A 25,423-nucleotide genomic window follows, 5' to 3' on the forward strand; every position below is an offset into this window, starting at 1 on the left:
CTAAAGGTGACTTTTCAATGTCTGCAACACTAATTTTTGAGTTGTTCTGTGTCAAAGCTGAAACCTGAGGGATTAAGATCCCAGTTGTCTCATCCTAACTTAATAGGGAATATTTACCTTCTTCGATTACTCTCATGAGTAAGTGGGTCTTGGTTACCAGCTGTTTCAAGCAGAGCCTTCAGGACCATATGCTCTATTCCAAAAACCTCATGCCTTTTCACCATAGCTGGCTGACAAACATCCCCATAAACACCACAAGAAATACCCTTCCTCAGTACATTCTAATTGGTACATAAAGCCAGAACAGCAGAATACAGCTTTCAAATTTGTCTGGTTTTCATCTAATAAGAAATATTTACTATGCCAATGAATCTGAAACAGAACTCCATATACTTTACTTAACAATAAATAGCAGTACCTAAACCTTGTACCAGCTGTTTTTTGCTTTGTGCAGATTATGGCAGATTTACTCATCGGTCTGTATCATAGAAGTAAAGTACTTTACTGTTCCTGGAAAACTGTTTAGATCTTTTTGCCTGAACTGTTCTCCTTTCCCTTTCCAAAGCCCTCACTATGCCCCAGGTGCCAACTTCTTCTGCTTTGAAACTTTCCCCCTGCAAACTGGACTAGTTGCAACTATTTCCTGAAATATTTAATCCATCAGTGTTAACTTTGGCCAGTCAAAGTAAATACAAGTGAGTGAAGAAGAAAAAGTAAAAATTTAACTCTGGTCTTTGAAGCCAAATGCCCACTGCCATACCAGCAGGCAGGAGCCAGAGACACAGAAGCCTGTGATCCCTGAAGGTATTTAAAAGACGTGTAGATGTGGCACTTAGGGACATGGTTTACTGGTGGATTTGGCAGTATGGTTGGACTTGATCTTAAAGCCTAAATGATTCTATGATTCTATGACAAAGACACATCACACACTGGACAACCAACCCCTAGCCAAAGATGACCGGCTTCCTATCAGACCTGGTAAGTACTTGGTGGGGTATTTACACCTGTGACATTTTTGCATAATACTAGTGTTTCAAAGAAAACAAAATCAGTATCTCAGTAAAAACAGCAAGGATCCTATTCACTAAAAGCATCTTAGAAGTAGTTCTGCCTACCATTTTGAGGTATTACAGATGTTTGCAGTACATACGTTCTGCCATCCATCTTTGTCATATTTTTTCTTAATTAATTAATTAATTAATGTTTCTTAAATGTTTTCATTTACTGGAAAATATTTGCTTACCTCCAAACATAATTTGCTGTGCTTACCTACTGAAAAAAGAGTTTTGTTAAATGTATCATTAATTATTTATTGCAAAGATGGTGGGCAGAGGTTTTGAAAGGCAGGGAACAGGACTGGATGTTGGCAGCTGTGGCATCTTGACAGGGATGTTTGCAGGAGCTTGCAGCATTTATATCCTGGCTATGGCTGAGTCTTGAACCCAGAGGCACTGCCTCACACATCAGTGAGTCACCTCCAATAGGACAAAGCCTCTCTGAGAAAAAGGTCTCAGCTCCTGCTGAGCACAACGTCTTGTGCAGGGAAGAGGAATATGGCAGGGTACCCCTGAAAGGCTGTCAATTTTTCATTCATTCATGGCATATTCACTATGCCCTGCTGCAAAGGCTCTGTAGAGTAAACCTAAAAGCAGTGCTGGTTGTGTATTTTCAGATCTGTAATCAACCAGAAAAATGATTAGAGTAGGATGCCTGTTCTCAAAGCTCCCAAAAAATTAAGATGACCATGCTGCTTGAGACAGACAGGTTGGGCAGGAGTTCAGAACTGATAATGGTAAAAGACCTAGAAAAGACACTTTCCTTCAACAGCACAGCTTAAGCAGAACCATTGGAGAAAGGAACTTCTGTCCCAAAACCTTTCCTTGCTGTTCCCTTCTCTCCATCTAGGTAAAAACCCGTGGATTTCCAAGGGCTAGCATACTGACAGGAACCTGAGTAGAAAAACATGCCACAAACAACACTAGTATAGGATTTTTTCACCATCTCAGGCTTCTTTTTTTAATTTTTTGCTGCTGTGGGTGATTTCAGGAGGCTTTGCCACAAATCCTGGGTAGAGGGATCACTGCCCAATACTCAATGGCTGAAAGCTAGCCACAAATCCTGGGCAGAGGGGTCACTGCCCAATACTCAATGGCTGAAAGCTAGCTAGCACAGCAGCTGCTCCCTCAGATAAGATAGGAAAGGTCTGGGTACAGATGGCCCAGTCACTAACTGTGCGCACAGGTCTGAGCTGCAGGTAGCCTGGCCGCTGTCCAGATAGCAGAGAAGAAAATAAGACTTCCCTCCTCAAAAGCACTCTTACTTGTATTAGTCCTGAGTGTAGAATGACCTTCAGATTGCTACTCTGCTGACTAATGATTGAGGAGGGGTGGGAAATATAATGGTGGCCATAGCTAAAGGCTGCATTTCCTTAAGTTGGGTGTAGGGAAATCGCAGCAGGATGTACACTTCACACCAGGGCAAGCAGAGGGAACACTCTTTACCCGCAAAAACCTTGAATGAATGAGATATTTCTGGAGAACGAAAGGCACATTGCAAGAGCAGCCTGATGTGGCTACAAGCTTAAGAATATTTTGTTCTACCTCTGCAGGTACAGTACCAGGGGTTCTTTCAAATGATCGCTGTCCTGGGGATTGGTGGAACATTCCAAATTGGCTTTCAAATTTCTACGATCACCTACATGTCTCGGGTAAGCAGACACACACATGACACACTGGTTAATGGTGGCATGGAGTCTACACTGCTGCTTGAGGATGCTCCTATCTGGCAGTCAGTGCGGGTTTAAATCACTTATGCTCCTCTTGAAATTCATTCCCATTGGTATGCTATCATGTAAAGCAGAACATGTCAAAGTGTTGAAAATAGAAGAAAAGAGAGATGCACAACTTGTTCCTCAGAAGACACACACTGACTGGGGTGGCACCTGTGTCCTCTATAAACCTACAGCACGTGCCTGCTTCAGTGGTTTCATTTGATACTTTTATAATCTTCACAGACAAACAGAACAATTCAAGTAAACCACCCTCTAGGAAAACGTCTGCTTCTCTCCACTGATCACAGATAAAACTTCCTTTCAAGATAACTGGGGTCTAGAGGGAAGACATTATTTTGTAGAGAGCACCTTATGCGAGAAGTGTTATTTTCAGGCTTTAGAGCACTGAGTTCTGAGTGAGAAAGTATTTAGGAACTGCACTAAACAGGCACTGTATAACCTGGAATTATTGCCATGTATGGGAGAGAAAACCCATAATACATTTGCAGCTCTTTACAGGGCTGTTCACACTGTATTTCAGTACAAGTATCTGCCTCAGTTCCTCAAATTTCAAGGACAATAAAACAAAGAATGAACTTTTAATGGCAAAATTAAGATAGCATACTCTATTACACTGTCTAGTAGCTAATGCATACTTTCAGAGTTTATATGAAATAGTGACTTTAGCTTAGCAACAAAATTATGTTTTAAATACGATAAAGTATATGCACTGGGGTCACAGTTATTGTTAATGAAAATTCTTTTTTTCTGTTTCAGCATGTTAAGGCTTTCATTAATGAAACTTGGCTGGAGCGATATGGCTACCCCATCCACCAGGATAATCTCTTGTTCCTATGGTCCATAACTGTGTCCATTTTTGGTATAGGAGGTCTCTTGGGTTCTTCAGGAAGTCGATACCTGACTGTCAAGTATGGCAAGTATGTATGTTTAAAGACAATTTGTCAACTGAACCGTAGCTTAAGGAAATTACAGTTGAAGTTTTAAATGTAAGACAGACTTTTATGCTTAGTCATGGCTGTAATGCAGCCAGCTTAGCAGTGGTGCCAACAGATTTTGCTGCTTCCTGCCCTTGTCCTGTGTCAAAGGCTAATCAACTGTGCTGCCAGCCTGTCACACCAGACACAGTTACTCAGGTTGGGTTGTCTCAGCAAGGACAAAAGGCAGCCCCCTGGCTGAAGACAAAATGGGTTTCTTGGAAGTGCTACTCAAAATATAGCAGCATTGCAATGTTCCTAAGTGTTACCTCAATGCGTTCCATGATGGATTTTCAAGTGCAGAAAAGCTTCAAGACTTTTCTCTACTACAAAACCCAGAAGCATTCCCAAACTCCCAGGTCTAGTGATGTGCCAAGGCACACCGTGAGTCCAGAGTATCCAGTGCCAATAGTGTAGAAGACTTATTTTGTCCTGGACCACATATGTATAATTTCTCAAAACTAGCAAGGCAGTTTCATTCAAGACATCCTGCATGCCAGGAGCTGAAGTGCCATTTCCCTTCTGATTTATGAAAATTGTTTTTACTTTCTTGCACGTACAGAAAGAAATGTCTCTTGTGCAACAATCTGCTCATGATAGTGGCAGCATCTATCATGGGCTGCAGTAAAATAGCCCAGTCCTTTGAGATGATTCTAATTGGACGCTTCATGTGTGGAATAAGTGCAGGTAAGTGATTTTTTCCCACAGGTAAGCAAGCTCTCCCAAAATTTTACATCATTATTCAAAGTAAATAATAACCCTCCACTAAGAAAATAAAATGTTTAAGTCAGTGATCCCTTGTCAGAAGATATTCTGTAACACCTAGCAATAAAAATCACAATCACTACTAATTTCGCTGACAGCAAATGAAATTCAGCTTTGCCAAGTGTATAAATATTCAGAGATGCCAGGAATGTTTTGATGCAGTATGAAACAAGGTTTTTTCCTGATGGAAAAATATGTATAATATTATCTTAATTTTGGTTAACAGTACTGGAAATTATACGGTATATGGTTTAAAGTTAATATACTCATAAGGCTCCAGAGCATCAGGCTGTTCAAGACCACAGCCATTTATTTTTGACTCTGAACATATTTCAGGAATGTTCTACAAGGGTATTCAACCTGCTTCAAAGCAGCTAAGTCCTTCAGGTTAGTACTAAGAGCTGGGCATAATCAAGTAAAGTCACTCCTGGCAGGTAGATCACACACAGCAAAACCATCCTTTGCTGGTATCAGTATGTCTTCTATTTGTCTCCTACACAAAAAGTTGCTTTTCCATTCAGTTTGGTTATTGACAGGGATGCCTATTTTTAACTTATTTCATCAGAAATTAATGTCTGTTTTTCAAATAACTAGATTTTGTACATTGTTTCTCTGACATACAGTTGTATTGAAGTTGGATTTTGAGAACTACTCATCCACAGGGGTCCTGCTATGGTCTAGAACCTGTGCAATGCCTCATGCAAAGACTTAATTTTTGTTAAATAGATTGCATATATGTATTGCTTGACCATCACATACAGTTAAGAGAAGAACATTTGCTTTTAAAACAGATAAAAGGGAGTGTGACCATCATATTAGGAAAAAGCTCTTGTTCCCACACTAGTTTTCAGCATGCCTGAGTTATTAAGTACTTTGGATATATCTGTAAACATCAACTCTGCCTGAAATCATCAAAATTATTGCTGGACAATGGAAAATAAATACTTGTGTCTCCCCCTAAGTCGTGTACAAATCAACATTCTATATAGCACTGTATATTTTAATCTGCTGTGGATCTACCATACAGCTGTTCTATAGCATTATGTCAGAAAAGGTTGAGATTATGTGGGTTAACTACAAGAATATTACATATTACCACAGGGTGTTTAGTTATTCAGCACTTGCATACTCTGTGCCCTTTAAAATATGCTTAGGCTCAAAGAGATGCTATAATGAGGCTACACCTACACCCCAAAGGGAAAACTACATTTCTTAAGATCAAGGAACTGCACTATACAAAGAGGACCAAATACTTCTGTAGAAAGGGTTAGAAAATCCAGTACTGAAAAATCTCATGTGGGTTGAGGTATAAGAAACAATTTGGTGCATGAGGCAGCTCTATTCTGTAATGCTTGTATTATTTACAGGCAATTTTATTTCCAATGGTTATGAATGTCTTCTTTCTTCTCTGCCATAATTGTCTTCTCTCCTGAAGGTCTTTGTGCTCCTCTACATCATCAATACATTGGAGAAATTTCCCCTAGGAAGCTACGTGGATTTGCAAACTCTACTTCCTCTTTCTTTTGGTCACTGGGAAAAGCCATAGGGCAAATTTCAGGACAAAGGTAAACTATAATTGATTTCCCATGCAGTTAATTTCTGGATCCCCTCTACATTTTGCCTCTTCCTCTGCTTTTCTACCCATTCCTTTCTCTCCTCAAACCCAATGCAATGAACTTTTATTCTACACACACATTTTATCCCCACCAGGGAGCTGCTGGGCAGCCAGTCCCTGTGGCCCATGCTTATGGCCTCCTGTGGACTTCCAGCAGTGGTCCAGCTGGTCACTCTGCCCTTCTTCCCTGAGTCCCCACCATATCTGCTCATGCATAAAGGAGATCAGGAAGGCTTCAAAAAAGGTAACTGAGGGCTCCAGGTTCCTGTTCCTCACTTGACTTTCAATTGTTTTGTGATATTTTCTCTTCCCAGATGGAAAGAAAAAGAACAGGACAAAGTTTCTCCCTGCTTATTTCCAAGATGACTCTGTGAATACCTACTAAGTATATTTTTGTTGTAGTCCCCATATAGAACACGAAGCTACTTCTCTCTACAGTTCTATATTACAAAACCTTTCACATTCAGCTGACACCACCTGCACTGTCAGTCTGATGATAAATGATAAACGGCTGTTTACACTGCAGGGCTCCACAGGACACCCCTTAGCTCTGCTTGTTGGCTGTTTACACTGCTCATACCCTGAAAGAATAAGGAAGGGAGAAAAATGGACCCGTGGGCAGGGAGGGAGTCATTGTACACCCCACTAGACCCCTCTACCACAACAGGTCCCTTTGTGCAGGAGGCAACCAGGGTTCTGTAACACTTTATAGGACATCTCTGCCTCACACCACAGCCACAGTCCATGCATGATGTACTGCCAGACACTGGCACCACCTACTCAACAAACTCCTTAGACAGCAAACAAAAGAGACAAATTAACATGGCAGGTCTCGCTCTCCTTCTCCTCCACAGCCATAAGGCAGCTTTGGGGTGAAGGCCATCACCAAGCAGAGACTGATGACATCATGAAAGAGAAGGCAACAATGAAAAACACCAAGATCTTGAGTGTCCTGGAGCTAATGAAAGAACGAGCTTTCCGTTGGCAGCTGTACATGATAGTTATTCTGACCGCCACAGTTCAGCTATGTGGCATCAATGCAGTTGAGTGTATTTCCCCTTTAAAGTCTCAAAACACTTATTGACAACCTTGAAGGAGACATCACGGCTTCCAGGAGCTCCATCCATTTTTCTCAGGCTTCTTAGGCCACAAGTTGCTGTCTGCCACCCCTCCTACAGGGCAGCAGCAGCCTGCAAAGGTTGGCCAGGCCCTTTATGTGACATCTCTCTGCCCAGCTCTTGGTACTTGTGGTACTTCCTCAGTAGTTAGGCTTATTTAACAACCATTTTTGGAAGCTGTTAGAAGGCTCCAGAGCCTAACATAAATAAGCCCACTTTATACTGGCAAAATCCTCAGTGGAGCTCTATGTTACTGCTTTCTGCAACTGCAGCTATTTGCTCCCCAGCTCTTAGCATCCTAAGATGCTGGGACAGCAGTATGCTCATTCTGCCTTTAAAGCTAATCAACAATCACGCTCACTGTTCTGGCAGCTTCTGCAGTTCTCCCCCTCTTCCTTACAGCAGCACTTTTCTAGGATTGTTTTGAAGCCACAGCTTTGCAACTGCCTCCATGATTCATCTACCTCTAACATCACAATGTAGCAACATCTGTAAAAGAAATACACAGCTAAGGCTAACAGAGCTTAAACTGGAGTCTTTATCATCTCAGCATATCTCCAAACAGCAGCAGAGATACTTGAAAAGATGCTTGTTTTACTTTCTCACAACTCCATAACCCATGCTCTTTTTTTGTGAGAATATTCTACAATGATGTTTTTGGATGGGCTCCAGAATAGATGATATACCTAGCTGTTTCTGAAAGCACCTAAATCAGGACTCTGCAAACTTAATTACATTGCAGCAGCTGGAGGTCCTTTAACACAGCATTTTATCTTTTATCTAATTCATTAATTGATTACAATTTACAACGTTTTTGTCTGCCAGTAAAGTGAATACTAACAAAAAGTGCAGAATTCTAGCTCGCTCCAATGTTGAGCTGTATGCTCCTTGGTTAGCAGCTCCTATCTAGGGCAGCGTCACACAGGTATGGGTAATTGAAATCAATTACTTTCTTCTCTTACTGTTTTATGGGGTTTTTTTTCCAGATTTATTTTTATACTTTTGAAGTCCTCCAGGCAGCTGGCTTTGATGAAAGAATGATTTCCTATATGACCCTCTCCGTTGGACTCTCTGAACTCTTAGCTAGTGTAGTCTGTGTAAGTCATTTCACTATGGGAATGGGTCACAATTTGCTCTTCTGGCATTGATAAAAAAGTTGTATTGTCCTTCAGAGCTCCATCATTGAGAGACTGGGCAGGAAAGTGCTCCTGAGAGGAGGCTATTTGATCATGGGTTCACTGCTAGCTGGTATCACCGTGACTCTCTCCCTACAGGTAAGGAAACTCTTCTCATGGCAGATTTCTCCATCTATTCTATTTTTAACCTCTGCTCAGCAGGCATGACCATGCTACTGAGAAAGGAACGTGAGGCTTAGAAGTACCAAAATAACTTCTGTGTTAACAGCTTACCCTCTAGGAGGGGAATATCCTAAAGGTCGAGCTGGTCTACCCACAGGATTAAACCCTCTCTCAGCAAGTACTCTCTTGTATTCCTACCTTCCTTTCAATGTGATCCCATGAGCTCAGCAAGGAGCATGTAAAACACTGGGAGACTAGCACGATTTCATCTCATTTCATCAGACTGCAAGCACCAAACACTGGCCAGCATAGATCAAAAGACAGTCCTAGGGAAATGGCTCGCTCTATTCATGCAGTTTTTAACAAGTAACAACAAAACCCCAGACTCCTTGCATCAGTTAATTTAAAATTTAACTTTGCTGCAGAAGATACTGGGAATGCACATAGGTGTTCACAGACTGGAGACCATTTCACCTCTGTAAGCGCTGTGTCATTGCTGTAGCTTCTTCAGAAGCAAGTCTCTTGGGTTAGCAGTATTCATCCAAGAGCTACTCTATAGATGCTGCTGTAAAATTAGGCTTGAAGCAAGGTGGCAGCAGACTTCCATTTTTGTTCCATTCATGAAAGGATCTCAAACAGAAGAGAGAAAACTTTTCCCCAAAGCATTGGGTCTCATATTTTGTTGACTGAGATCCAGGTAAGTTCCTTTTCAGTACCAGTTATTGAACCTATCACTTAACAGAAATGAAGAAAGATATGATTTGGCCTCTCCATATTTCTAAGGGCTGGGGGAAGCACTGTGGGGTCAAGAAGAAAGGAGAACAGGGTGGAAAAGTATCATTCAGACTTCCTTTACTTGAAGACTTCGAAGCTTGACAGCTGCCTTATGCTAGCAAACCCGCTTCTCTGCTCATCCAAGAAACACCTCACTGCTCCATCCACAGGAAAAAGCACACACATTTCTCTGCCAGTTCCTACATGCTACATTTTTTCTTGAGGTGACAGTGTTGGAAAACAAGCAGTATTTCTCACCTACTGTTATGAACAGGTTCACCCAGAAGTTTTTTATGGGTTTTGTTTTTCCCCAGGACTTTTATTTCTGGATGCCATACTGCAGCCTTTGTCTAATTATCTTGTTTACAGTTGTCTTTGGAGTTGGGCCAGGTAAGTGCTCACCCAAAAGTAATAAAGGAATCGAGTCATGTAAGCTTATTAATATGGCTAGGAAAATACTGCATAATATTGCATAATATTTAGCATAAGTAAATTAATTTAATCTAATCTTGTAGTCATTTAAACACTGTGAGTCCAATCATTGGCCATAAACTTCAATGCCAGCAGGACTGGGTTTTGCTAACAAGAGGAAAGGAACACAGCAAAAAGTACTCACTGGAAAAATACAGCAAAAATAGAGTAAAAGCAGATGGCTAAAAGATTTTTTTAAAATACTAATAAAACTGATAGAGAAGAAGAAAAGCAAGAGTTCTTTTAAATTCAGTGTTGTATAATGTTACATTTTGTCCCACATAGACAGCAGTGAAAAAGACCTGCTTTGGAGTAAATCTTTTCCTAACACATACTACCTGTTCCTCTTAAAAGATTTTTTTTTTTAAGCTTATTCATTTTTTTTAAATACTTGCCTTCCCATATGGCAGGGTTGAATTATTTTCCTAACCCCAAGCTGTTGAAATTCTGTGACTTCAAAGTATAACTGAAATGCCTGGGAAGTGAATCTGGGAGATCATTCATTGGTGATCTACCAGTATCATGCTGGGAATTCTTATTAGTAACAATAATTGTTATTCCACTGTTGCAGAGCTTCTTTCATGAGATGTCAGACTTTCTCAAGTGTTAACTACTTAATTCTTGAATCTCCTCAATAAATTTATTTGAATATTTTACCAGTTTCATAAACCAATATTTATAAGATGCCACAAATATTTTGCTTTCTAAAAAAGCGACACACTCAAGTGTTTTGAATGCCAGTCCATGACAGTAGCATCTATTTTCTGGCTGTGTAACAGTAACACTCATTCCAAATGTTCAAACCAAGCACATCAACATGTAATAACTCTTGTTCTTCTTCCCTTTCAGCTGGTGCCACGGTTTCCATTAGGGCTGAAATTTTCAAACTTTCATGCAGACCACCTGCATTTGTGATTGGCGCAGTTCTCAACTGGATGGGTGTCTTTGTGATCGGAACAACCTTCCCATTCATTGTGGTAAGTGATTTTCCCTGGAACGATCTCCAGGGGGTCTAAGCTCTAGTCAACTATGGGAGCAGGAAGAGCAGCCGGAGATTACAATGCCATGTCAGTCTAGAGTGGCCTTGGCACCTGCTCTCCCAAGTCCGCTTTTGCAATTGAAGTGCCCTGGTTTGCCCAGGATACTTAGTCAGACTGAAATATTGTCAGAGGTCAAAATACAAAGAAGTCCTTATCAAATTCAAAGTAGTTTGGGACCCAAATACAAAAACCATGCTCATCTTGCTCTTTTTCTCACTTTGCTCTTCCCTGCAGGAAAGACTCAAGCACTTCTGCTTCCTCATCTTTATGGGGGTACTTTTCACTTCAGGGATAATTATCCACCTGTTCCTTCCAGAAACAAAAGGGAAATCAATCATGGAAATCACAGAAGAATTCAATAAGCTAAACTTTAAAAAGAAACGTATTCCAACTCAAAATCGTGTCACAGAGGATTACAACTTCTGCACCAGGCTTTGACCGGTCGCTAGGGGGAGTCAGGCTTTACTGAAAGGAAGGAAAAAAAAGTCGTTCTCTGACTAGCAAGTCGGTCCAAATGGACTGTCAGCTTTCATATCTGTCACTTACAAGGTTCCCATGTTGCCAAACCAGCACCTTTCTCAATCACTCCGCTCTGGGCAGCTTAGAAAAGGGATGAGGGCTGGTATTAACAGGATAGACTCCTGTGGTCTTTTCCAACCTAAACGATTCTATGAATCATGAGCATCTTGGCTTAACTTGCTGATACGTAAATCTCTTCTTAACAGAGCAATTAATACACACTGAAACTACATGCAGAATTTTTAAACACTCTGCTGACCACAGAGAAAAGGAAGATCTGTGATCTCCTCTCTCTCTGATTTCTGAGTGTGTTTTTACAACCCTGAAATGGGAATAGTGAAGTGCTTGGCTTGCTAACCCTGGCTAGGGTTCAATGCATAACGGATTAAAGAAAAAATTTAGTGGAATAGGAGAGAAATTCTTTGTTTCTCTAGACTCAACTGAATAATCAGACCTTGCCAGGTTCCCATGCATAATGCCATGTTGTCCTTGTGTCGTATCTAGTTTGACAGGCTTCGGTCCTTTTGGACTGAAATTTTCCAAGTCAGCAGCCATCCTTGCTTTGACTTAAATTTAATTTTTTTGCTAAAAAATTCAGCCATTTCGTCCTAAACTCAGGCTTGTTAATGAAAAAGTATGGGGGGAAAGTTCCTATACAACTCTTCTCAAGGAATAGTGCCTTTCAGTGGCAATATAGTCAAAGGATTTATGGGTAGAATCCAGTCATCATAAAACACAAGCACCTAGAGTTATTTTAGATACTCTGTGCTGTCTTGCCCATCACTGTCATCATCTGGAGTCTGTAACTCCTCTTTCAGGATCGGAGTTGCCACAGATATCTTATGGGCTGTGGAGCCCATAACAGTTTAGCTGCTACTTCCCTTTGTGTGACTTTCAGCTACCTGGACTCAATTTACTCCAGAAGAACCACCTTGGACTGGAATTCCTGGCTGTAACAGAATAGCTGTTGCTTTACAGTTTCTTCAAAAAACATCTGTACAGTACCTGGCTGTATGTACAGCAGACTGTCAGCAAAAGCTCAGTCATGTCCTCCACCTCTCGCATACATGCAGGGCTCCTGCCTAGGGTGTATTTCTCTATCATGACTAAGAAGTGATCACACATACTCATATTTCAAGGATGTGCAATCAGTACAGACTCTTCAGTTTTGTTCACTGCAAGTGTAGATACTGATTGACAGCTGTAGAGATGACTGTAAATATTTTATGCCTTTAATATTTTGTCAGACTCATACAGCTAGATAAGATTTACAGAAATGTAATTCTAACATAAGGAACTTCTGAGGCATTCATTTAAGCATTTCCAAAAACAATTTATGGTTTAATACACAGGGTTTTGTAGCATTTTTGCCAATTTTTACAAGCATGTAGTGTACACAAAGATAAGGAAACAAAGTGAGAGAATATGTTAAAACATATCGTATGCAAGTTTTCTAACTTCCAGATTTATTGTGATATACTATTCCCAATGATCTCCGTTGCAGGAATGGGTGCAACATAATTTTCTACACTGATCTATAATCAACATCTGCACTTGTGTTCACATACTACAGGCTTTCAAACTGTGAATGATCTTCAAGGCAATCTGGTATCAAGTTCCTAATTCTTCTTCCTGCTATACATAGTTAAAGGTAAAAAGAGTTTGTGAGCCTTATAGGATAGTGTGACCTTGTGAAGTACCACAGGAATTCATTTCACCAGAAACTTTTTTTCAAATATGAAAATTCATGGGACTTACCTTTTCTTTAGAAAGCAACTATTATTCTGCATGTTTTCATCTTCTAATGAGAGGCTCACACAGTCCTAGTAGCAAAGGAATACTATTAGGAAGAACAAGTTAAGGCTCACAGTGGAGTACACCATTACAAATTACAATCCAAATTCTAGACTTGCACTGTAAAATAAGTGGTTTTATCTCTGATATTGCTTTGACTGGCATATTTACTTCATCTCAAATAAGGTTATTCAAAATATGAATTCATTTGTTCACCTTAACGGCTACTTATTTTTAATTGGAAATGTTAAACATAATAAAAATGGCAGATTGCCTTGTAATAAAACTTCTGGCCTCCACAAGTGTTTCTTTTCCAACATCAGGATCTCCCTTAGGGACAGCTGACTAGAAAAAAGGTTATTGGTGTGCATGGACTTTCATGATTGGTGGTTTTCATTATTCCAGTCTTTAGTATTGAGGGACACTTGAGACTTCTAACTAAAAGATAATCTACAAAACATAAAGTGTCCTTAAAGTCAGAAAAGCTCATTAATTTTATATATACACATAACACTATTAACAGCTACCAGCCATTTGGAGACAACTACCAATATAGAAAAGAAATCTCAACTTTTTTCAAAATAGAATTCTCTTTTCCCAAACAGTCATTCTGAAAACATCCTTCATTCCATTACAACAAGACCTGAAGTCTTTGGAAATATAAGCGGAGTGGCATGGTGTAGCATTGTTGGAGTGACTCTCCAGTGAGGCACTTCTCTATCATCTCAGTTATTCATTAGACATTATTAGGAAAGCCTTCCCCATAAGATCCGCAGCAGGAAGCAAGTGAATGCCCTATGGAACATCAATGTGACAACAAAGCAGAACAGCTATTTGGAGCACAGGTCATCCTTGGCCTGTGCTCAGTGGAGCAAGAGCTGTATTCTGGTCAAGGCACAAAACAGCAAAAAGTTATGGTTCAAATATTGGAAGTGAGAAAGAGGACAGTTATTCAGAAGCTTCAGGAACACTACATCTACCTTTTCTTCCAGAGACATCAGCTGACAGGTTAAATGCCTCAAACACTGACTCTAACTGAGGCAGATATAAACACTTAAAAACTGGATCAGCAAACTGCAAAACAACATAGATCTGGTCTGGTTGGTCCATATTAAGGAAGGCTTAGCACAGCTTTGCATATGTGTCATGCATGACTGTAAAATTGCTAGATAAATTACTAAATCACCTGATGTTTTGAGATTTACTATCTTGATCACAATTTTGACTAAAGGATATGTGTAAGATACCTGCTAACTACTTGTTAGCACTAACTATAAAACTGCACATCTAATAAAGGGAGCCTCAGCACACTGTAAATAATAACAGCACAGAAGCAGTATAAATGCAAAAGACATTCTGCATTAAGGACATTACAGGAGGAAGACTCTTGACCCACCAGAAGTAGGAATCTTAAATCAAAGTACAGGACCAAAGAGTAAAAGTTACAATATGTATAAAGTATACTAAGTAGAAGTGAATGAAGTATAACATAAGAAAATATGTGCAACAGGCTGCATTTGAGAAAGAATGCCCCACACTAGTAGCTACATATTACTGCCTGCTTGTGTCTTCCCCCAATATCACCTAAGCAAGGCAGATACTAGCAACTAACATGGTGTTTCTTTCCTTTGTCAGAGGCACATTATGTTTTTTCAAATTTGTATGACTTTACAGAAAAGGAAATTCTTAGGATCAAAGGGACAGTATTATTTGTGCTCTGACAACAGCTTATCTGCTGAAGAACCTAATCTGGAAAAAACCCCACCATGAACTCTCAGCACACATCAACAAAGTCAACTTCATGATGAGGACTGCATAAAGACAGGAGAAATTGCTGAGTGGTGCTACATGCTACGTTTCAGATATTAGCTAGAGAATCTCTGAATATTCTTTGCATGTGATGTTATTTTCTAGTAAATATAACTGATTGCCTCCAATAAGCCCTTTTTGATTTCTTCATCTTCTTCATCTTTATCTGAAGTGTAAATGACAACTAAGCCATTTACCTACCTAATACATACAAATCCCTCTTAACTATGAAATAAATGAATTTAAAGCCCAAAAATTTCCTGTCTGAAGGAGAAAAGTCAATCCAGATATGGAGGTTACAGAATAGTTTCAAAGCAATCTCTTTTTCAGCACAGACACAGAAATAAATATACTGACTAATGCCAGACAAAACTGTGCATGTCATTGAATTTCTCGCTCCCAGCAAAGGAAAATCAGCTACTATTAAATATTTAGCTGGTCAAGCCTGGTGTGCCATTGTAGAATCATTTAGTCTGAACCCCATTCCAAAATGATGGGGCATTTCAATTCCTTTAAGTAATGATTAAATTACAATGTGCTCCAGTTGCTGTCACATGAAGAGAGAATAGCTCTTTCCTGTTGTATGTCAAAGTCCTATAGTTCACTGTCCAAGCCCATCTAAGATTCCCAACAGATAACTTTGTCTTTATGTTTCTCAGCTTATACTGAAAACTAAGCAAGCTGTGATTATTGAAATCCTGTTTAAAATTGATGTCTCAGTTCCCTATCCGCCCAGCACAAGATAGAGTTTGTGAAGTATACAGGTTCCCTGTAGGGGACACCATCTTGTTTACTTGGGCTAGATATAACCAGTGGTTGAAATATTTAATCCAACAATTCTAAACTTTGTACAACAGCTGAAATATGTGTAATTAACTCAAAAACCTTTGAAGTAAAATTTAACTTGAATAACATGGGACTAGTTCTCTTACAGTGCTATTGCATAATGTGAGCACTTGGTTCTTTTAGCAGGTACTAGCCAGTAAGCAACAGGGATCAGCTCTTTCATAGGAGATGGCTACCTTCTTCTCTGACCTGGTGAGTAACTGGTCACTTTTTCTCAGGGCTTTGACTTATGAAAGACAAAGCAAACATAATACTAAAGATCCAGACTCCTTAAAGATTGTAAACTCTTTTGGTACAGAGACCACCTTCTCTTCTGTGTTTAAACATCACCAAGAACAATGGGGCTTGGGGTCAGGAAAGTCATGTTCCATGGTCTTTTCGATGCAATAAGATAAAATAAAATAAAGATAAAATGAAAACTAACAAAAGCCCTGGCAGTTCCACCACTGCCAAAGCTACTTTTCTTCTGTCTTCTGAATTACTGACAACAATACTAATTATTAAGCACTCTGATTACTTCCCAAAGTAATGAATAGATTAACTGTACTGGAAAAGGCTAAGAAATCATGACATAAGCTTTAAAATAAACTACTGTCCTTATTTCATCCAAAGATAATTAGCATCATCCATCAAGAGTTTCCATAGTCTTAAACAGGGAAGAAGTGATAAGTATTCCTCAACTGCCAGAAAAAATCTATTTTGCTTTTTTTTAAGTATTAAAATTGTTAATTTGTATTGGAAGAAGAAAGGAAGAGTGAGAGGGTGAGTTCTTAATTCGTATGAATGTTTTTGCCAATTAGCATATGCATTGAATTTGGGACAGAATTTAAAAGAAAATGTCCTTTAAAGGTCCGTAGCTGCTTGGCTCTTGTCACATGATAACTTGGGAAATCCAGCTGTGAACTAATTAAGTAACAAGGTCTCAAAAGATGGACCTAAGAACAATAAAAAGGAGTGTTGTTCTACATATCTCCCAGTCCAGAATTATTCACATTTGCATTACTTTGTCCTTCCCTGATTGCATTTTCTACCAGCTTCTCCTCATCTAGGCACTGATCTCCAAACTATTGTGAGCTCATGAAGTTCACATGTGAGATGAAAAGAACACAGCAGAGTGTCCTCTCTACAGAGATGATGTACTGTCCTGGTCTGTGACAGGCTGAATAAAAAGGGAGAGGAAGCTGAACCCCAAAGGACCCTGCACAGATCCAGATGGGGCTGGGTTTGGTTTGCTAGGTACAGACTGAGCTGCTTGAGAATAACTCTATGTAGCCTTGCAGGCACTTTAACACAAGGCAGGTGACCAGTGGTATCACATACCTCAAAAAGGTCCAAGTAGTTACATGTTATGTTTCCTCCTTATTTACAGTTAAAATTATTTCATTCATCAAAGTAGCCAGTGTATTTCAGTCCTTAATCTTTGACAAAGGAAATTAAAGATGGACAATATCTCCCTAGCCTGGAAGATGCCAAGCCCTTCAATATGCAAATACAGACTTTCATGGTTAAATAAGTAGAAAAAATAAAATCTTGAGAAAGGAGAAATGTAATTCCAAATCAAAGTCAGCAAGATTTTTATTTGAATGTAATTATAGGGTCTATTCCAAAATATTATTTTATCTTTGTGGTCCCTGCCTTTCTGAAAAAGCTGAATGCTAAAATGATCTTTTCTTTATTATGCTTAAAGATACAACATAGTCAGAAATTAAAGCAGAGAGTACAATAAAATGTTATTGATTTTTAATGCTGTACTTTTGTAGCATAGCATTATGGTTTGATGTACATATGTCATTGGAGACTGAAGACAAGGAAACTGATTCTCTCTTCCTCACATCCAGGACTGACACCTTTATCCAGTCAACCTCTCATCGCAGGCATACAGTGAGAGCTGTACTATCAGCAACATCTTTCAAAACTCCTTTTATTTCTTGCAAGTAAAGTGGTGGATTATCATGCTTATACTAGCACTTAGTCTTGCTATGGCATTGTGGTTGATGACCACTCTTTGGCAGTAGGTTAGAGGAATTTTGGAAAAATGTTTACATTCAAGACGTTTTGAAGTGGATAAAGGGTAAGAACAAGTGTGCCTATGAAGACTCTGGTCCTGCACAAATCTAAACTAATGAGAAGCTGATGGAGCACCTTATTTTTGCTTTGCAGGTTCAGTTCCAGGGACTATTTCAAATGATCTTTGTGCTGGGAATTGGTGGTAGTTTCCCATATGGATTCCACATTTCTGTCATCAACTATCCTTCTGTGGTAAGTAGCCATTTTCTGCGGTTGAAAACACAAAATGGAGAGCCTGAGCTCTCCATTCTCCCACAAATCTTAAATTTACTGAGCATTCAACTGATACATCTATGCCTTTTCTTTGGCTAACAGTAATATCAAATGTGTAGAGAATTTTTTCTCCTTTAAAGAAGAGGATGGCATTTTCTGTTTTAAGTAAGTTCTTACCATGTAGTATACAAGCCTCCAAAGGAAGGCAGAAAATGTGCTTTTAGCATGCTTCTCAGGAACCTTACTCATCAACACAAACATGAAGATTTTGCAATGATCTCAGCTAACTTGTCTTACTAAGAAAGCCAGTCTCAATATAAGTCTAATATTAGAACCACAGGCTAGATCAGAAGTACAATGACCAAATAATATGAAGGGATGTTACACCCGCTGTCCAGTCAAATCTCATTTTACTTTTCAGCACATCAGGAAGTTTATTAATGAAACCTGGATAGAGCGACATGGCTTTCCCCTCCACCCCGAGACAGTTATGCTGTTGTGGTCCTTCATTGTGTCTGTTTATGGGATAGGAGGATTGCTGGGGAGCCTCTGCTGTGGCTACCTGACTACAAAATACAGGAAGTAAGTGTTTCCTCTAACAGCTCAATAGTCAGAAAGTACAGGGAAATACCAAGGTGAACAAATAAACTTCTTCTTTTTGGCTGAAGCAGTCTAATTGAAGACAACTGATTTGGTTTACTAGAACATCTACCTCTTTCAAGTAGCTAGCAGTCTTCTATCTTGTTTATCTGCCCTCCCCAGTGAACTGTATTTCTGTAAAGGCTGCATTCAACATCACATCACTGGATTAGTGCCTCTGGGAGCAGCAGGATACTGTACTTGCCTTATGTTCTCTTCAAGATCCCCTATGACTTTCACAAAGTTCTCCCAAGATTTATAAACCCCCAAAAAGCAGCTGTGTGTCTTGTGTTGTAATACATTATATGCAATTACTTTAACCACCTGGAAAACACTGTGTGGAAGATATCCTTAAGTGTCAAAGAAGAACCAGATTTCCATTTAAAAACACTTATTTTGGGGTGATGACATTATATTAAATATTCAGATCTAATATAATAAAAATGTGAAGAGAACAGAAAAAAATAAATTGCCTGTAACTACACTGTAAAGATACAAGCAGCACCAAAACAAATTCTCCAGGAGACATTTCTGTTCTTGGCAATCCATTTTACTGAAAGTCAGTTCCAAACTATCTTTCCCACTGGATGGAGAAAGGATTCCTCACCAGTCTGGTCTGCTCTCAGTGCCTTGTGTGTAACACCACTAATTTCATTTGCAGAGAAATTGGCAAACATATCTACTTGGTGTGACCCACTTAAAGATCTGCTCCACAACCCACTGATCCAGAGGCCCCTCATATGGGTCTCAACAAACCATCTTAGCCTGCGTGCAATTGTGTTCTTTCCTATCAGGTAAGTGCCCCCAAGAAATTTCTTGTGGGACACTGCCTTATCCCACACTCAGAAGGTCTCCCAAGACTGGAAACAAGACCATGCAGTTCTCCCATGGGTTATTTAACACATGATAACCTAATTATTGAATCACTGTCTTCTAAACAGAGTATCTCTGTGAACCCTTAATGTGTGCAAAAGGACTCTTATCCAGCAGGCATCATGGCAAAACAACTGAGTGCAAAAGACTTTGATTTGAGCCTGAGACATCAGGGTTGTGAACATACCAGCCCACGATTCACACAGTGTCTTTAGAGATATGCCTCTAAAAACTTTCTGCCATCTCTGATCACACCCATTTAGCCAAGAGTGTCTTTAATATGAGCTATTCTAGAATGGGAACCACAGACTCAGATTATTTCTGGGCAACATTTCTGGGAAATAGTTCTGACATTTTATGAGGAGTTCTAGCCATTTTAAAATCTTGGTGACAAGCTGGTCCATTCTTTGTTCTCCTTCCCCACTTGTACTGTGGAAATGCTGATGAAGTATTCCAACTGTTTAAATTCTAAGCTGAAAGATATTAATGAATTCAAACCTAAAGTATCCTGAAATTTTAAAGAATCACTTTAACTATCCAAAGTCAAAATTATTTCAGCCATTCCTTAAAACAGCAGGAATGGCTGTACCATGCTTCCTGTCACAGCACAATTAGTCAAAAGAGTAAAAGAGGTTCTCATTTCACAGTAAACTCTCATGGGCTTTTTTTTTTTCCTTCCTCCCCCAGAAAAAAGTGCCAAATGTGCACCAACCTGATCATGCTGGTAGCTGCACTTTTCATGGCTTTCAGTAAAACTGCCAAATCCTTTGAGATGATTCTGTTTGGACGCTTTCTCTATGGCATTGGTACAGGTATGTGTTCTGTGTGTGCAAGCATCATCCTTGCTGTCTCAGGATTGTCTTTACAGGTATTGCCATTCTTGGAGAATGATTTTTAAAGCAAATATACTAGGCACTTAATAAAAATGAAAGGCATAACCCCTTTTGCAAGAAATTGTAATCCAAATACCAGAGTGAATGGAAACAATGTAAGAGAGGGTGAAGTCAGAAAGTTAAGCTTTTCTAAATATTTTAACAGTCATTTATCTTCTTCTATGTTAAAGGTTTTTCTCTCAATATACATCCTCAGTATGTAGGAGAGATTTCACCCAAGAAGCTGCGTGGATTTACCAACTCCACAGTCGCTGTTTTTCTGACACTGGGAAAACTCACAGGACAGGTTATTGGACTACGGTAAATTCTCCAATCTCTCTATCAAGTTACACCAAAAATAGTAGAAATCTTTCTACTACCTTTTCACCTACTCAGTGACTAAGAAACACTCTCATCTTCCCCACAACAAGTCTTAGCTTATGCCAGAGGAAAAGTTTTGATCATAATTGAGGCAAATATATAGTTTTAAATATAGAAGACAGAAAATCAATTACTCATAATCTGATTTCTTATTTCCACACCCTTTCTACTAAGGCGCTTACTCTTCAAAATCTACACTTGCATGAAAAGTCTTAACAAGATATTTCAGTCCTGTGGTCAAACAGTTGTCAAATGAGTCTTATCAGCTCTCTAGGCATTATATTGGATTATAATGATATTTACAAAGTTTTCAAAAATGCCAAATAATTCCTTTTAAATTGTTGGAAATAAAAATAGCCAAATTTTTGAAATCTGTCAAATTATCAGTTCAGATTTTGTCCCACTACACCCTTGAATGGAATCTGAGCAACCTTCCTCACTCAGAAGAACTTTCTGAACATTCATTCAATTATAATAAATAATTTTGTTTCACATACCCTTTCCAGGGAGATTTTAGGAAGCGAAGCTTTGTGGCCATGGTTGTTAGCATCTAGTGGACTTTCAGCATTGGTTCAGCTGGTTGCCCTCCCATTTTTCCCTGATTCACCATCCTACCTCCTCATACAGAAGGGTAATGAAGAAGCCTGCAGAAAAGGTAGAGTGTCTACTTTCCTCACTTACTTCACCTCATCTGACATGTTAGAGTGGCAGCCTCTGCATAAGACAAGAAAGCAGGGCAGGGCTGTACAGCACAGAGCAGTGCCATGGAGTAAGAGCAGAGGCAGTTCTAAATAAAATAGTTGAGGTAGTACCTATGGCAATACATCTGTATTAACCCAGGGCCTTACTTGGTCTAATTGAATCAGCTAAGACAAGATAAATATATATTAGTATGTCTAACATTTTCCACTTTGGTGGGCACTACTGTATTTCTTTAAAGGAAATGGTTTAGGCAGCTCTCTCTTTATTAAGTAAAATGTACTTAAATGTTTACTTTGCTTACAATTAAGTCAACTCAACATCAGAAAGATATGCTATACTGGCAACCAGCGAGACAAAATTCTCCTGTTTGCCTACTGCTGCTGAAGCAACCAGATAGCAGAAGCAGACAGCATCGACACCACCACCTACACCACAATGGACAGGCAGACTAAAGGGTTTAATGTGGCCACTCATGATGGAGCTATACTAGTAGAATAATCCACTCCCTTCTTTCTCCCCAACAGCCATCAGGAAGCTCTGGGGGGAAGGAGACCATCAAGCAGAAATTGATGACATTATGAAGGAGAAGGCTGCAATGACAAGCACAAAAACCTTGCGTGTCCTCGAAGTAATAAAAGCACGATCTTTGCGCTGGCAACTTTACATTTTGGTGACTGTCATGACCACCTTGCAGCTCTGTGGAATCAATGCAGTTGAGTGTTCTCTTTATTCCCAGAACAAGAGACAGCACTAGGCAGTGTTACAAATCCTTCTAAGTCAATGTTACTATACCAGCTTAGAATTGCACCACAATTGCAACATTTTTTTCACAGGTACATTTCCTGTCTGCGTTTTTCAGATATACTTCTATTCTTTTGAAGTATTCCACACAGCCAAGTTTGAAGAATACCTTATTCCATACGTGTCCCTGGGAGTTGGGTTATGTGAATGCTTATCCTCTATATTGTGTGTAAGTCTTTTCAGACTTGAGTTTGAAGGAAAAATTTAATGTGGTCAACTTTGTACTTTTCCTTACTTATAACTGGGCTCAGGGAAGATTTGCATAACCTAAGACACATCTTCCTGCTTCTGCAAAACCAGATGCAGAATAAAAAGCAGCTCTTTTCCCAAATTATTTGCATGACTGTATGTCTTTAGACTGTTTATTCTATAAAATAATTTTCTGATATTCTGGATTAGATGTGTGTAAGTATGTGCGCAAAATTTGATATATACCAGCACACAAGAAAGTGAACTCTCTAACAACAGCCTAGGGTTGACTAATAAACACAGTTTAATTAACAATGAATTAGCTTTGAACAGGCTAATCAAATTAATTAGAAATTAAGTGATTCTCAAATGACATTGATTTCTGGCTATTATTCAGATGTGTCTTCTGTGAAGAACACATGGAGAAGGAAGGAATTATTTCATTTGAGAACTGGTATTTATGACCCATGTTTTCTGCTTTTCAGAGCACCCTTATAGAGCGATTTGGGAGGAAGGTGCTGCTATGGGGAGGATACATGCTGATGTGTTCTGTGCTAGCGCTCCTTACCATGACCCTGTCACTGCAGGTAAAGAGGCAGCAGCCTTCTGGCTACTTACTCAGCATCAGCCCACTCTTCCAGTCTTGCCTCAATGGATATGTACAAAAACTTAAGTCAGTAGCAGAAAATACAGAGCTCTGCTATTCTGTCATGTATCTAATGGTTTGATATCACTGGTTTCTCACTTTTAGCATCAGTTTTTCTGGATGAATTACTTCAGCGTTATCTTGATCTTCCTATTCGTTATCTTCTATGGAATTGGACCATGTGAGTACATCAATGGCAAAGTTGGGAGGAAATTCTCTATCGTGTTGGTTGGTGACACAACTGGCAGAGGAAGAACAAACTAGCCCCACAGTAAAAAGTTCTGGAAATTAAGGAGGGAAGGGCAGATATGTACAAGTGGGGCAGGAAAAGGATACATTCACCTTGAATTTTATTGCTGATGACAGGATTTAAATAATTTAAAATACAGTATCATCTTCTCCAGAAGGTCTGAGACAGAAATTTCAGAACAATTCTTAAAATACTCAGCTAAGGATTCTAAGCATTGCCAGGTATATTATAGTATATCGTCTTCATTAACTTAACAAGTTAAGCTTTTTGCCTACCAACATGCTACCAACAACTACGTACAACCTCCTGACCACAGGAGCCAAAAGAGGAGCTTGTTTTATAAATTACTGCACTGATAATGGCTACCAGTGTAATATGGAAGTGCACAGATCCACTGGCACCAGAAAAAGGATTCCAGTATGTACAAGGGAAACCTAAATTAACAGCTGTAGTCCCTTTCTGGAACCAAGGTCTTTCACCCTCATAGCAGAGGCCACCTCCCAACAGGGCACCTATCCTGCCTGTCTATCATTTTCTTACCACTGCCACTGTGAGAATCCTTGGCAGGAGCGAGGAAACAAGTATATGTGGTTTGTGTTTTGCTTTTCTTTTTCAGCTGGAGCCACTATATCAATCATGGTTGAAATCTTCAGTCAGTCATTCAGACCATCAGCCTTTCTGATTGTTGGCTGCATCAATTGGATGGGACTGTTTGTACTTGGGATGATTTTTCCACTGATTGTTGTAAGTGACTCTAACTGGATCCCCTCTCCAGACTATTCCACTTCTGAATGCTGGCTGGGAGCAAAATAATAGCAATACATTGCGATGACATGCAAAGCTTAGAGCTCTGTCCAAATACCAAACCTGGACAGGAATCCCCCAGGCCTGTCAGAGAAGCAGCAATTAGACTCAGGTCAAACGTGGCCAGTTGAAACTCCTGGTTTGATACCCATCCTAATTTTTGTATTAAGCACACCTTTGAATTTTAATTACTAAGGCACAGGCTTGCATCCAAGGGCAGGGAAATAGAAATTGAATTCTTATTTTCCTTACAGTGTCTCCCATTTCTGTTTGCAGGATAACCTGGGACCCTTCTGCTTCCTTATCTTTTTGGGAATTCTTGCTTTATCAGCAATTTTCATCTACCTGTATCTCCCCGAGACCAAAGGAAAGTCAATCATGGAAATAAAAGCAGAGTTCAACAAGCTGAACTTTGGAAAAAAAGAAACCTCAGTCACTGAAAATAACTTTCCTAAGGAACAGTTGTTCTGCACCAGACTCTGAATGTTCAGAGAAATTTGCATCTCTTAGAAAAGACAGGAAACAATTTTGCAATAGAACTGAAAATAAAACATTAAAAACAGACTGCAACTTCTGTGTCATACTCTTTTATTTTTTTTCTTTTTAATATAGATATGAAATTAATTATGCAAGAGTTTTATTTCTTGATGATATCTAAACATTGTCACAGGAAATTTCACCACTCAGTTTTAAGATTTACCGGATATAAAAAGGTTTTTTCTATTAAAAAAAACCCTTTTATGATAGTCTACCTTACAAAGTTTTATAACATTTTGTTAACAGACCATAGGGCTCAAATCCTGCTAGAAGAACACACATACAGGCTCTGCTCACAGCCCTGGACCTATGACCCTGGGCCTCATATGGTCTCCCTTCCTCCCACAAGTCCTGCCCAATGCCAGAGATACCTGAAGAGTATGTTATTGAGCTTTCCTAAATGAAACTTCACTAGCTCTAAGCACCTCATAATTAGGGAACTGCTGACAAACAGCTCAACAGTATCAGAAGGCATACAGAAGGACCAAGTAAAATAATTTAAGACAAACCAAGGGAAAGAAGGATTTAGAAGGCTAAATGATCATCATTCATGAGGTTGGGGAAACACAGAAGTAAAAAATATTTAACTAGCAGGCCAGTATAGGAAAAGCTAGATACGTGGTTTAAGATGACCC

General features: G+C 39.4%; 1 protein-coding gene across 6 annotated transcripts; it reads left to right on the plus strand.

Annotated features, from left to right (window-relative positions):
* The first annotated feature begins 735 nt into the window (after positions 1–735).
* LOC121092649 (solute carrier family 2, facilitated glucose transporter member 11-like) lies at positions 736–24,821 on the plus strand. Of its 6 annotated transcripts, none has more exons than XM_040604034.1 (13): positions 736–978; positions 2,609–2,707; positions 3,548–3,708; positions 4,328–4,452; positions 5,966–6,095; positions 6,241–6,389; positions 7,000–7,187; positions 8,250–8,360; positions 8,436–8,537; positions 9,650–9,725; positions 10,656–10,783; positions 15,938–16,006; positions 17,975–18,062. In XM_040604034.1, exons 1-12 carry the CDS (start codon positions 955–957, stop codon positions 15,977–15,979), a joined length of 1,335 nt encoding a protein of 444 aa, XP_040459968.1. In that variant the 5' UTR covers positions 736–954; the 3' UTR covers positions 15,980–16,006; positions 17,975–18,062. The 6 variants fall into 6 exon arrangements, with proteins under 6 accessions (XP_040459968.1, XP_040459950.1, XP_040459940.1 ...); XM_040604006.1 differs by lacking the exons at positions 736–978; positions 2,609–2,707; positions 3,548–3,708; ... (5 more) ...; positions 8,436–8,537; positions 9,650–9,725 and adding exons at positions 18,516–18,676; positions 20,294–20,418; positions 20,670–20,799; ... (5 more) ...; positions 24,064–24,191; positions 24,528–24,821 and having other exon boundaries at positions 9,732–10,783; positions 17,975–18,073; XM_040604016.1 differs by lacking the exons at positions 15,938–16,006; positions 17,975–18,062 and adding an exon at positions 11,081–13,445.
* Positions 24,822–25,423: the final 602 nt, after the last annotated feature.

The sequence above is a fragment of the Falco naumanni genome, chromosome 1, assembly GCF_017639655.2.
Source record: "Falco naumanni isolate bFalNau1 chromosome 1, bFalNau1.pat, whole genome shotgun sequence".
NCBI classification, from domain to species: domain Eukaryota; kingdom Metazoa; phylum Chordata; class Aves; order Falconiformes; family Falconidae; genus Falco; species Falco naumanni.

Bases quoted from the DNA above. Each gene is read 5' to 3' on its own strand.
- LOC121092649 (XM_040603996.1), top strand. From the start codon at position 17,948: ATGGAGCACCTTATTTTTGCTTTGCAGGTTCAGTTCCAGGGACTATTT. The intron at 20,800-21,365 runs GTAAATTCTCCA...TACCCTTTCCAG, and splicing joins GGACAGGTTATTGGACTACG to GGAGATTTTAGGAAGCGAAG. The intron at 22,274-22,420 runs GTTGAGTGTTCT...TGCGTTTTTCAG, and splicing joins AGCTCTGTGGAATCAATGCA to ATATACTTCTATTCTTTTGA.